Consider the following 13,611-nt stretch of genomic DNA (forward strand, 5'->3'; position numbering starts at 1 on the left):
CCCCCGGAAAACTTGGGCCCCTTGGCATGTTACAGCCCCTGTGCCGTGGGAGGAAGTGTAGTCTCACGGGAAGCTGAGGTTGGGTATAAGCTCTCCTGCTGGTGAAGGTCCTCCCAGTCCAGCTAGATTGTCGCCCAGGTAACCTAGAGTGAGATTCTGCAGTCACTTGCACATAGTTCACATCACACCATAGAATGTGTTTGTGTTTTTAAATATTGCTGTAGAGAATTGTCTGGAGGGTATTCATCAAAGGATCAACAGTGGTTATCTCTAAGTGGTAACATTTGGAGTATTTTTTTTTTTTTTATTTCAGCCGTTTTATATTTTTGTATTATTTGAATAGCTTACCACAAGCTTGAATAATTTCAAAAACTAAGATATTATTTTATCTGTCAGTGTTCAGCATTTCAAATGTGAAGCAACCAAAAATAATTACTGATACATTTTAAGTATGTTACGGTGAAAATAGATGAAAGCAAGATCATGGTAGTTGTTATTCAATGGTTTTTATTACGCATCATTTCTTTTTGTTTCTGAATTATATAATTTCTTAGGGAAATTTCCTTCTGTAAGATAATACACATATAAGCCTCTTCTGTAGATTTACCGTGAGGGCAGAGGAAATGAAAGTGATTACAGAAAACTGGAAGAAATGCACCAAAGATGCCTGACTTCAGAGCGTTCAAAAGATGACCTTCAGCTAAGACTTAAAACAGCAGAAAATAGAATCAAACAACTTGAAATAACGTAAGTTTTTCTTTTGGGTTTTCTGTGATAACCTTTCCCTACATATACAGGATTTTCATCCCATTGTGAATTCTCATATGTGCCTTAAGATGAAGTCACTTCGTTCAAAGGGTTTCTCTTCCAGCTTCAGGGATGCTAGAAGTGCCATGTTTCCTAAGTCTCCTGTAATCTATAGGTATCCCACCTTTTCTCTATTTTTTCTTGTAAATTACTTGTTAAAAAAACTGGGTTATTTGTATTGTAGTATTTCCATGTATATGCATGTATATGATATCATTTAACTTGTTTCTCTGTCCGCCGTAGTTCCCAAAAACTAATAATTAGATCAAGAGGCTTGACTGATTCAGCTCTCAATTTTTATAAGAATTGTTTGTAGACAGCAGTGTTTGGACTTCTAACAGGAGGCATGTAAAGTGTGGTGGTTTCTCCTTTCTGCTCTTTGCATCAGTTAATCATCATCGCTTAGGTCCATCATTTCATTAAAAACTTTGTATCAATTCTTAGGTAGAAGAACAGAGCTACAATATAGGAATAAAGGATTTAATGTAGGAATTAGAACTGACAAGGACAGAGGTAGAGGATTAGAGAAGCAGTTACTAACCGTGGAAGCATTGGCAGATGTGGGCACATCAGAGGTTGCAGGAAAACTCAAGAAGGCATGAGTGTTATGTTGCTGAAGTAGGACCATAAAGGAATGGATCATGGTGGTAAAAACTGGTACCATGTGGGAGTTATTTAAGAATTTCTCTGCTTCCAAGACATATTCAACCAGTAGTTTTCTTAAAACATCACAATATTAGTACAATTTTTGTACTCCCTGTGATATCTTTTGATCAGGAAACATATTCCCACTGATACCTACTGACCAAGCAATATTCACAATGATTAATTATCTGAGATTGAAAAGATAGAAATTTTAGAATAAAAATTAGCAGTATATTGAAGCAACACACGTTGTTTAGAGGTAATCTTACCTAATAAGCTGTTGTTCAGAAAGTTCAAAAAACATGACCTATTTAACCACTGATAAGACAACTAGAAGTTTATAAAATCCATTTCTAAGGCATGTAGCAAGAAAATCAGAAAGTAGATCCTATCAATACAATTTAGTAACATAGTCAACTATTGTGTTTTCCTATGGAATTTATTGGTGGTGTAAAGGAGCTTCGATATTATCTCCTTGGTGTTCTTTATATCAGCTTCAGTTTGTCCCCTTGAAGTCCTCCTTACACAGTGATTCTCAATGTTAGTAAAATTTGAATGTTTCACATTGATTTTCTAGGTAAGTGATAAGCAGTTCAAGTTACCTATTGTTATTTAAGATTGTTAAATTGAGTATATTTGCGTAGTTTAACATACAATTTTGAAAGCATAAAATTTATGTCTAAATTGAAGATAAATGGCTCATAAAAAAGAAAGCAAGGTCTACACTATAAAATGTAGACAGACGTCTTGACATTTATTATAGGTCATTAAGTTTAAGGGTTCTTTTTGTTTTGTTTTTTAATCAGTTCCTCGGAAGAGATATCACGTTGCCAAGAAATGATTCAGAAACTTCAAAATGTTTTGGAGTCTGAGAGAGAGAACTGTGGATTTGTCAGTGAACAAAGGCTGAAACTTCAGCAAGAAAATGAACAGCTACAGAAGGAGACTGAGAATTTAAGAAAGATTGCTCTGGAGGCTCAAAAGAAAGCCAAACTAAAGGTATTTTCAAGACTAGTTGGAGTTAAATGTGTACTTGTGAAAACTGAAGTACAGAGAATATTTAGGGAGACCTGGTGAAACATTTTTTAAGATTTTTTTTTTTTTTTTGCCTTCTAATCAGAAAGTGCTAAATCGTAATTCAGAGCGGTAACAAGTCATTTCTGTTTTGTAGAACTTGGCAAGCATACTTGAAAATGATTGCTTTCTCTATCTCCAAAAAAAAAAAACCTTTTTCAACCATGAGATATACTGATATTCCTGCCAAAGCAATTTAAGCAGCACTAGCAAAACTATAGATTAGATAACATCCTCTCTTTTCCTGCTATAATAGCTTCTCAACATTTGAGCTTCTCTAAAACTAACTGTATAGGGAATGCTAGCTACATGTGTATGCTCTGAGGACCCCTCAAAGCTAGTCTGAGAACTGCATGCTAAGACAAAGGGCAAAAGGCTCATCTTAAAAAAGTTTCTTCTTCTTTTTTCTCCCTTTTCTCCCTTCTTTATTCTAATGCTTACGTGCTTTGCCAGCAGGAACATGATAGCCTCTTTAATGGAGTTTCAAGAAGTACAGTACATCAACATCTTGCTTACCTTTCGCCATTCCATAAGATTGTTATAAAATGTGGTACTAACTCTTTATGATAAAGATCTGCACCTTCCAGTTTCATAGTAAGGATATGGAGTGGTAGTATTAATGTTTTATTTATGTCTTTTTGTTGTTGTTGTTACTACGAGGGCTCAGAAGAGGATTTCAACCTCTAATGAAGTCACATTTTAACCTAATTCATGTCAGTGTATATTTACTTAATGCCTCCTGTTGCAAGTATCAAACCCTATAGTTATTTATAATAGTTTGATGTCTGAACAAGAGGGCTTTATATACCACACAAAGAAGTTTTGTACTTTATGCCTCAGGCTGTGGGAAGTAAAAAACCAAAGAACAAAAGAGGAGGACTCTTACTACCAGATATCAAGACTTGCTTTAAAGCTACAATAGTTAAGACAGTGTGAGATCAGCATAAGAATAATCAACTTGATTAATGGAACAAATAGAGGCCGTACAGAAACAAACTCTTCTGTACATTGTTACCTGTTTTACAACAAAGATAAGCACTGCAATTCAATGGGGAAGAATTGTCTTTACAATAAATTGTACTAGATCAGTTGGATCCTTGTTTTAAAAATGAACCTTAACCTCTACCTCATATCATATGTGCAGATTAACTTGAGCTGACTTATAGACCTAAATGTGAAATTTAAACAAATGATGCCCCCAGGAAAAAATATTCATGGCCCTGCAGAGGGAAAAATCTTAAAATACAAAAAGCACTAATCATAAAGAGAAGATTAATGAATCAGATTTCCTTAAAATTAATATTTTGGGTCATCAAAGGACATCATTAGGAGAGTAAAAAGTGAGAGAAAATACTTGTAATACATGCAACTGAAAAAAAAACCTCATATCCGGAATATAAAGAACTCCTAACAATTAATAAGCAAAAAGCAGACAGCCCATTTCCAAAAATAGGCAGAAGACTTACATAAGCAAATCATAAAAGAACCTGCTGCCACTGAGTAATGATTACATATATATAATCATAAAAGAGCATACATGGAAAGGTATTCAGCTTCATTAATTATCAGGGAAATACAAAAGTACAATGAGATGCCACAACATACCTCCAAGAATGGCTAAAAGTGAAAATACAGTATCAAGTGTTGACATAGAAATAGAGCAGCTGGAATTTTCGTACAGTATTGGTGGGAATGTAAATTGGTACAGCTGTCGTCTGGCAGTATCTTTTAAAGCTAGGCATACATATATATTATGCCAAATAATCCTGATACATACCCAGCAGATATGAGTGCTTCTGTTCGCCAAAACAAGGGTACCAGAATATTCACAGGGACTTTAACCATAACCTCAAAAACTGAAAACAACTCAAATGTCCAGCAACATGAGAATGGATAAATTGTTATATATATTCATATCATGGAATATGTACAGCAATGGAAAAAAATGAACTATGTTTACAAACAATAGTGAATGAATCTCACAAACGTAATGTTAACAGAGATTTTTGAAAAATTAATTTATTTTTTCATTGTATGACAGTAAAGAATAGACATAACTTATGAGGATGGGGTCAGAATAGTGATTATCTTTTGGATGGATGAGTACTGCCTGGAAGGACACTTGAGAGAGCTTCTTGGGGCAACTAAATCTGGGTGGTGATTTTTGTACATTGGTATGTATATAAAAATTGAGTTATACCTTTAAGACTTACGTACTTCATTGTAAGAGGGAGAAAGATAATTCTTGACAGGGGAAAATGGGTAGGAATATAGATGAAAGAAGAGTGGCCATGAGTTTGATGATTGTGGAAACTGAGTGATGCACATATATAGGGGTTCGTTGTACTATTCTGTTTTGTGTATGCTTGAAATTCCCTAAGTATTTCCCCATAAAAAAATAAATATACTTTGATGAAAATATGGTATATCCTCATCTTATATTATACACTTGATATTATAAATTTCAGATTTATTAACAACTTTACAGTGGTAATGATGCTATAAAACCTAAGTAGGAAATGTTGGTTAATATTTAACTGATAGATGGGAAAGGACTTTCTAAGCAAAATAAAATAGGGAAAAAATTTCAGAGGAAAATACTGATAGATTTGAGTATATAAAGGATTTAAATGTTTAATTTGTTAAATGTCTAAAAAGCAAATAACTGGGGAAAATAGCTTTAATGAATATGATAAAGGAATAAGATTATTCATTTGTAAACTCATTGCCATCGAGTCAATTCTGACTCACAGCAACCCTCTAGGACAGAATAAAACTGCCCCATAGAGTTTCCAAGGAGCAGCTGGTGGAACTGCCAACCTCTTGGTTAGCAGCCATAGCACTTAATCACTGTGCCATCAGGGTTTCCATTCATATATAAGGAACTTTAAAAATATAAAAGAACATTTGTAACACAATAGAAAAACATGTATGAGACATGAACAGAGAATTAATAAACTAAGAAAAGTGTATGGCCAATAAACAATCTTTTAAAAGTTGAAACTTATTATTAACTGAGTAATGTACAATGAAATGAGTGGGTATTCTCTACCCTGCAGCTGAAAGTGTAAAATGGTATACATTTACCTTAAAGAGTCTAAAATTCAGTTCTAATAACATAATCAAAATATTTCATTAAAAAGTTTGTTATAAAGGCTGGCATTAATCCAAAAAATACAGAATAATAAATGTTGGAGAGGTTGTGGAGAGACCGGAACACTTATACACTGCTGGTGGGAATGTAAAATGGTACAACCACTTTGGAAATCGATTTGGCACTTCCTTAAAAAGCTAGAAATAGAACTACCATATGATCCAGCAAACCCACTCCTTGGAATATATCCTAGAGAAGTAAGAGCCGTCACACAAACAGATATATGCACACCCATGTTCATTGCAGCACTGTTTACAATAGCGAAAAGATGGAGGCAACCAAGGTGCCCATCAACGGATGAATGGATAAATTATGGTATATTCACACAATGGAATACCACGCATCGATAAAGAACAATGATCAATCTGTGAAACATTTCATAACATGGAGGAACCTGGAAGGCATTATGCTGAGTGAAATTAGTCAGATGCAAAAGGACAAATAACGTATGAGACCACTATTGTAAGAACTCAAGAAATAGTCTAAACAGAGAAGAAAATATTCTTTGATGGTTACGAGAGGGGGAAGGGAGAGAGGGAGGGAAAGGGGAACTCGCTAATTAGATAGTAGACAAGAACTAATTTAGGTGAAGGGATGGACAACATACAATACAGGAGAAGTCAGCACAACTGGACTAAACCAAAAGCAGTTTCCTGAATAAACTGAATGCCTCAAAGGCCAGAGTAGCAGGGGCGGGGGTTTGGGGACCATGGTTTCAGGGGACATCTAGGTCAACTGGCATAATAAAAACTATTAAGAAAAATTCCGCATCCCATTTTGGAGAGTGGTGTCTGGGGTCTTAAACGCTAGCAAGCAGCCATCTAAGATGCATCAATTGGTCTCAACCCACCTGGAGCAAAGGAGAATGAAAAACATCAAAGACACAAGGTAAGTATGAGCCCAAGAGTGACAATGGGCCACATAAATCAAAGACTACATCAGCCTGAGACCAGAGGAACTAGTTGGTGCCCAGCTACAACCGATGACTGCCATGACAGGGAACACACAGAGAATCCCTGAAGGAGCAGAAGAGCAGTGGGATGCAGACCCCAAATTCTAGTAAAGGGACCAGACTTAATGGTCTGACTGAGACCAGAGGGATCCCGGAGGTCATGGTCCCCAGACCTTCTGTTAGCCCAAGACAGGAACCATTCTCGAAGCCAATTCTCCATACGAGGATTGGACTGGACTACAAGACAGAAAATGATACTGGTGAGGAATGGGCTTCTTGGATCAAGTAGACACTTGAGACTATCTGGAGAGCTCCTGCCTAGAGGGGAGATATGAAGGCCAAGGGGGACAGAAGCTGGCTGAATGGACACGGAAACACAGGGTGGAGGGAAGGAATGTGCTGTCTCATTAGGGGGAGAGCAACTAGGAGTATATCAAAAAAAAAAAAAAAAACCAAACCCACTGCCGGCGAGTCCATTCCAACTCATAGCGACCCCATAGGACAGAGAAGAACTGCCCAGTGGGCTTTGTATGAGAGACTGACTTGATGTGTAAACTTTCCCTTAAAAAAAAAAAAAAAAAAATTTGTTGTAGCAGTGTTCGATAACAAATTAGAAACAACCTAAATATCTAGAAATGAAAGAATGATTAAATTATGGTACGTCTCTAAAATGCTATATTAAGCCATAATTTAAAAAAAATGTTTTTAATAATTTATAATGTATTGATATTGCTGTTTTAGGTAAAAACGAATCAGAAAAACACACACACAAATTGTAACCTTCTGTAGAGTCTGTGGGTTTGCGAACAGTTAAATGCCCAACTACTAGTTGAAATATCAGTAGCTAGAACCCACAGTAGCTAGAAACCCTGGTGGTGTAGTGGTTAAGTGCTACAGCTGCTAACCAAAAGGTCAGCAGTTCAAATCCTCCAGGCACTCTTTAGAAACTCTATGGGACAGTTCTACTCTGCCCTATAGGGTCGCTATGAGTTGGAATTGACTCGATGGCAGTGGGTTTGGGGTTTTTTGGTTTAGAACCCACCTAGAGGTACCTCAGGAGACAGTCCTGGTGATCTGCTTCCAAAAGGTTTTCACAGCCTTGAAAACCCTATCGAGCACAATTCTCTGCACACGTGGAGTCGCTATTGGTCAGAATTGACTCGATGGCAACTAACAACAATAAAGTAAAAATATATATATGTGTGTGTGTCTATATATATATATATAAATATACACACACACATACATGCTGGAATCTTGTATATGGTATAATCTTAATTTAAAAATTCATAAATAAACACAATTATGTAGAATTTAAAAGTGGTTATCTCTGAGTGTTAAGTTTACAAGGACTTTTATTTATATTTGTAATTTTTTGTATTTTCCCTAATTTTACAATATACATGTGTTTTTGCCTTTTATAGTCGAGGGGAAAAAAAAATCAATGAATTCCTCTACCTGATACTGCATTTGATCCATCTTAAGAGTTCAAAAGAATAGCAACTAATGTTTCAGAGAATGAAAGGATAGCAGAAAGCTTGTCTAGTCCACATGTTCCATCAAAATACTCCCTTTTTGCCAAAGCTGCATCTAGCTTAAGTAAATAAGGAGCCCTCTTAACCAGCTAACCCCCCTCAAAAAAACCCAATGCCCTCGAGCTAGCTAGCGGTAATTCTGTTTTATGGAGGGAAGAGGTTGTCAGATAAACTGCTGTTTTGTAGCTGATACTTTCTTTGTAACTCTTTGCTTCTTTTCTCTCCCTTGAAAAAGAGTGTGATCTTAAAAATCGAGACAGACCAAGAGGTTATTTTGCTGAGAACCTTAGCCACCCATTATACCACTTTTTCAAGCCACCACATTCCTTTTATCCCTAGTGTTCTCCTTTGCTAACCTCCTCCTTCCATTCTGCCAAGGCTGTCCATATCTTTGGAGATATGGTCTAAACACCCCTCCTAAGTATCTAAAATTAGGAAATGGAGTAATTTTCTGCAGTCCTACTAACTTATACTGAATAGTTCTATGCAGAGGAAGGACCAATGGGAGAAAGACGGAGACCATAAATCCATTTTTCTGCCCAGCATTCCGAATGTCACCATTAGTGGTACGTTTGTAATAGGAGAGTGCCGGTTGCTATAGCCCTTAGCCTTCCAACAACCACAGACCCTTAGAGTTCAACAATCAGAATTGCATCAGCTAAAGGAGATGGGGTTTGCTCAAAGACTGGATTTGGGCACCCCCCAAATAAATCATTCATCCGGTCTGCAAATTTTTGAGCACCTCAATAGTTTTGAGTACCTCAGTAGTTCCAGGCGCTATATGAGGTACTAAGGATGCACTGGTGAATAAAACAGATATGGTCATCACCCTTGAAAGCTTATAATTTGCAGCGAAGCCCTGGTGGTGCAGTAGTTAAGCGTTTCGGTGCTAACCAAAAAGTTGGCGGTTTGAATCCACCATCCATTCCTTGGAAACCCTATGAGGCAGTTCTACTCTGTCCTATAGGGGCCGCTATCAGTCAGAATCAACTCAACGGCAACAGTTTTTTGGGAGCAAACTTTAAACATAGTTGTTGCTGTGTGCCATCAAGTCGATTCTAACTTATAATGATCCTATAGAACAGAGTAGAACTGCCCCATGGGGTTTCCTAGGCTGTAATCTTTACAGGAGCAGATCACCAGGTCTTTTCTCCCCCAGAACCAATGGTGGGTTCAAACCACCTACCTTTTGGTTAGCAGCTGTGTGCTTAACCATTGTGCCACTGAGGCTTCCCTAAAAATATAATTATAAACCAATGAATGCTCTTTAGGAAAAGTGTAGGGCATTATGAGAACTTAGAGAGACCTGACTTTGTTTAGATGAATAGTAAGAGAAGATTTCCCTGTAGAAGCAATAATTGAGTTGAGTTCTAAAAGATGAACAGAAATAATTAAAATAAGCAAGAGAGGAAATAATATTCCAGGAAAAGGGAACAACATGTGAAAAGGACCTAAGAATGGGAGGGCAATGGGGCTGACACAAAAAAAAAAAAAAATGAAAGGGAAGAGTAACACAATATAAGCTTAGAAAAGTAGTCATGGCCAGATTGTCATGAAAGTCATTAGAGCAAGGCTAGTCAAACTATAGATTTTTCAAAGTGGTGATGGAGCGTTAACTAGGAAGGCAAAGTTTGAACTTTAGATGTATAGATCAGTTTTTCAAATGTGTATGAGAGAGAGACAGACAGACAGATGTTGACAGAGACTGGGATTTTTGTTTTCACCCAAGATGTCAGAACCAGACTTTTCCAGAGGAAGTAGAGATTGACACAGGGAAGGAGGAGGAGCTGATCCAAATCTAAATTTGCAGAATCCAATTATTCCAAAATTATTAAAATAGCATCAGGAGTCAAGGAACCTCAGGAGGCTTGCACAGCAGTGGGCTACACAAAATTAATAAACCCAGTGTGGTTTCTCCAGAGTCTGCACTCACAAAGTCTCTCATTTCTACCTGTAAACTATTTGAGAAAGCAAATTGAAGAGTTTGAGGAAGCATGTTGCGTTTAGTAGTGGTGGCGAAGGCAGGATGTTTGTAGTCATACTTCATGAGCCATGGGTTTTATTTTTGTTAGGTTTTGTTTGGTCTTTCTGAATTGGTAAAGTTAAATCCCTTATTAAGTTTTTATTGAGCCAGAAAGCCAATTTAATGAATTGTAGTTAAACAGCTATGGCTGTTTATAAAGCACATTACTTTAAAACATGATGAGATAGATACTCTTTGTAATACTTCTTCAATGTGGCAAAGCAAAGAAGGCCTGAAAGTACACAACAGAAGTCAGATGGTCTTGTAGCCTATCTCACCATGATTTTTCATCTGAACTACATGATTTGAGTAAAGGTTTTCTCAGTTGTTCCCAAGATGGCACATAGGTAGTTCCATTCTAAATAAAAAGGAGAGAAGGTAATTCATTGCATACATTGGATGCCTTAGGTCGCTAAAGCTTAATTCTCTCCCTGAAGCCCAGTTGAAAGTCTGCTAAAGTATCCACAGAGCACTTACTTGTGTGTTCATTTTTCAGAAATATACTGAAAACATTTTCATAAGAGATTCTGAAAATCAGTATTTGATTTTTTTTTTTTCTCCCTGAAAAAAGTATACACATTCATCAATAGTGTGCTAGGAGTAGTAAAGAAATTCTTGTATATAGTTTTCTTTGTCTTTACAAGCCTTTCGAAAGACCATCTGCAATTTAGTGTATAAACCACAAGTAGCTTGAGTAACTTAGTGAGGACGTGGACGTTTTCCATGGATTCCGACAACAAAAGAGTAAAGAATACAGTTGTATGTTTGATAGTAAACTTTTTTCCTACTGGCATTTGAAGATGTCAGGGGAAAAATGTTGGAAAAAATTGTGATCCATCATAATTCTGGTTTTACTAAATTTGCGTTTTTATGTAGAATAAATCTTCCTTTGTAATGAAGACAAAGTAAATTTCTTACGTAGATTTTTCATCGAAACATTTCTATGCCTCAGACAACACAATGAGTGATTGCTTTTGTATATATCATTGATCAGTATCTTTCCTAGAACTAAAGAAAATACTGTATTCATTTTATTTCTTAGATCAGTAAAATGGAACATGAGTTTTCCATAAAGGAACATGGATTTGAAGTTCAGTTGAGAGAGATGGAAGATAGTAATCGAAATTCCACGGTTGAATTGAGGCATCTCTTAGTGACTCAGCAGAAGGCAACCAATAGGTGGAAAGAAGAAGCAAAGAAACTTACTGAAAGTGCAGAAACGAGGATCAGTAACCTAAAGTAAGTCTGCTATTGTTCGACTCATTTTACAGAAGAAATTATTTAACTTGGAATTTGATGTCCTTGCTATAATCCTTTTATAAAAGTATGTAATTCTGGACCTTATATTTTTTATTAAGCACATATATATTAACTGCTGTGAAAGATGTTGGAGTCCCTGGTTGGTGCAAACAGTTAACACACTCGGCTGCCAACCAAAGGTGGGTGGTTTGAGTTTACCCAGAGGAGCCTCCGAAGAAAGATCTGATAGTCTGCTCCCAAAAATCCGGCCACTGAAAACCCCGCGGGGCACAGTCCTCTTCCGGCACATATGGGGCCACTATGGGTCAGAGTCAGCTTCACGGCAACTGGTTTTTATGAAGGATAGTAAACATTCTAAACCAAAATTAATAGTGTATTTTTATAATTTTTATGCATATACCATAAGATAAAATAATTTTTGTTGGATGTGGCAGCTTAAAATCTTATTACTATTTACATATAGATTTAATATATGTAATGTTCTATCATTGCAGCACAGTCTATTTGGCCCACAAAGCTTAAAATATTTACTCTCTGATCCTTTAAGAAAAAGTATGCCAACTCATGACTGGTAGACTTGTGTGAGATAGGAAGCTATATGGAGAGCTTTGAGCAAAGTGATATAATGAGATTCAAATGTTCAAGGATGACTTTGCTATATAACGAATAGATTGTAGAATGGCAAGGGTAGAAAAAGGGAGAAAAGAGACCAGTACAATACTAGTCCAAGTATAAGATGATTATGGCTGAAATAGTGTTTGGAGAGTTGGGAATAATCAAAAAATGTTTGCTTTGGGCCATGTTAAGTATGAGCTAATTAAAAGGTATTTAAGTGGGAATATCAACTAATAAGTAGAGTATGTAAGTATGGAGTTCAGGGGTGAGATTCAAAGAGTAAGCTATGTTTGGCAGTCATTAACATACACATGATTTGGAAAACCACAGTGAGAGTGTGTAGAAAAATAGTATAGACAGAGAAATGGAGCTGTTTGAGGGCTGAGTTCCAAAATTTAAAGTTTGGGTGAAAGACAGTAAGAAAACATGTCTAGAGATTCAGGAAACAAGACAATCGTTTAAAAAAAAAATTTTTTTTTTTCCAAAAAGGGAAGAATAAGCAATAATAATAGGTAATATTTATTGAATATTTAATGTATGCATAGTTGATACAACTATTATTCAAATTTATGTACCAACCACTAATGTCAAACAAAGATGAAGAATTTGAAGATTTTTGCCAGTTCTGCAGTCTGAAATTGATCAAATATGCAATCAAGATGCATCGATAATTACTGGTGATTAGAATGTGAAAGTTGAAAGCAAAGATGGATCAGTCTTTGGAAAATATGGCCTTGGTGATAGAAACGACACAGAGATTGCATGATAGAAGTTTGTAAGACCAACGATTTATTCGTTGCAAATACGTTTTTTCAACATAAACAGACTTATACACGTGGACCTCGCTGGATGGAGTACACAGGAATCAGATCGACTGCATCTTGGAAAGAGATGATGGAGAAGCTCAATATCATCAGTCAGAACAAGGCCAGGGGCCAACTGTGGAACAGATCGTTAATTGCTCATATGCAAGTTTAAGTTGAAGCTGAAGAAAATTAAAACCAGTCCACAAAAGTCAAAGTACAACCTTGAGTATATCCCACCTGAATTTAGAGACCATCTGAAGAATAGATTTGATGCATTGAATACTAATGACTGAAGACCAGACAGGTTGTGGGATGATGTCAAGGACATCATAAATGAAGAAAGCAAGAGGTCATTAAAAAGACAGGAAAGAAAGAAAAGACCAAATGAATTTCAGAAGAGACCCTGAAACTTGCTTTTAAATGTAGAACAGCTAAAGCAAAAGGAAGAAATAAAGAAGTAAAAGAGCTGAACAGAAGATTTCAAAGGTGGCTCGAGAAGATAAAGTATCATAATGAAATGTGCAAAGACCTGGAGTTAGAAAACCAGAAGGGAAGAACACACTCATCATTTCTTAAGGTGAAAGAACTGAAGAAAAAATTCAAGCCTCAAGTTGCAGTATTGGAGGATTCTGTGGGCATCAAAAGAAGATGGAAGGAATACACAGAGTCACTATCAAAAAGAACTGGTTGATTTTCAACCATTTCAGGAGGTAGCATATAATCAAGAACTGATGGTACTG

The 13,611-nt window shown here is 36.4% G+C and overlaps 1 protein-coding gene across 3 annotated transcripts in view; it reads left to right on the forward strand.

The window, feature by feature from the left end:
• Nucleotides 1–13,611, forward strand: part of SCLT1 (sodium channel and clathrin linker 1) — a 224,926-nt gene that overhangs the window by 158,669 nt on the left and 52,646 nt on the right. For all 3 annotated transcript variants that reach the window (XR_010322005.1, XM_010590552.3, XM_064285323.1), the window contains exons 16-18: nt 602–747; nt 2,259–2,451; nt 11,233–11,429. Coding sequence is in view for 2 of the 3 variants with exons in the window: in XM_010590552.3 (XP_010588854.1) it covers nt 602–747; nt 2,259–2,451; nt 11,233–11,429 (536 nt within the window). In the remaining variant the exon portion in view is untranslated. The remainder of the gene's footprint in view (nt 1–601; nt 748–2,258; nt 2,452–11,232; nt 11,430–13,611) is intronic.

The sequence above is a fragment of the Loxodonta africana genome, chromosome 5, assembly GCF_030014295.1.
Source record: "Loxodonta africana isolate mLoxAfr1 chromosome 5, mLoxAfr1.hap2, whole genome shotgun sequence".
In the NCBI taxonomy this organism is placed as follows: Eukaryota; Metazoa; Chordata; class Mammalia; order Proboscidea; family Elephantidae; genus Loxodonta; species Loxodonta africana.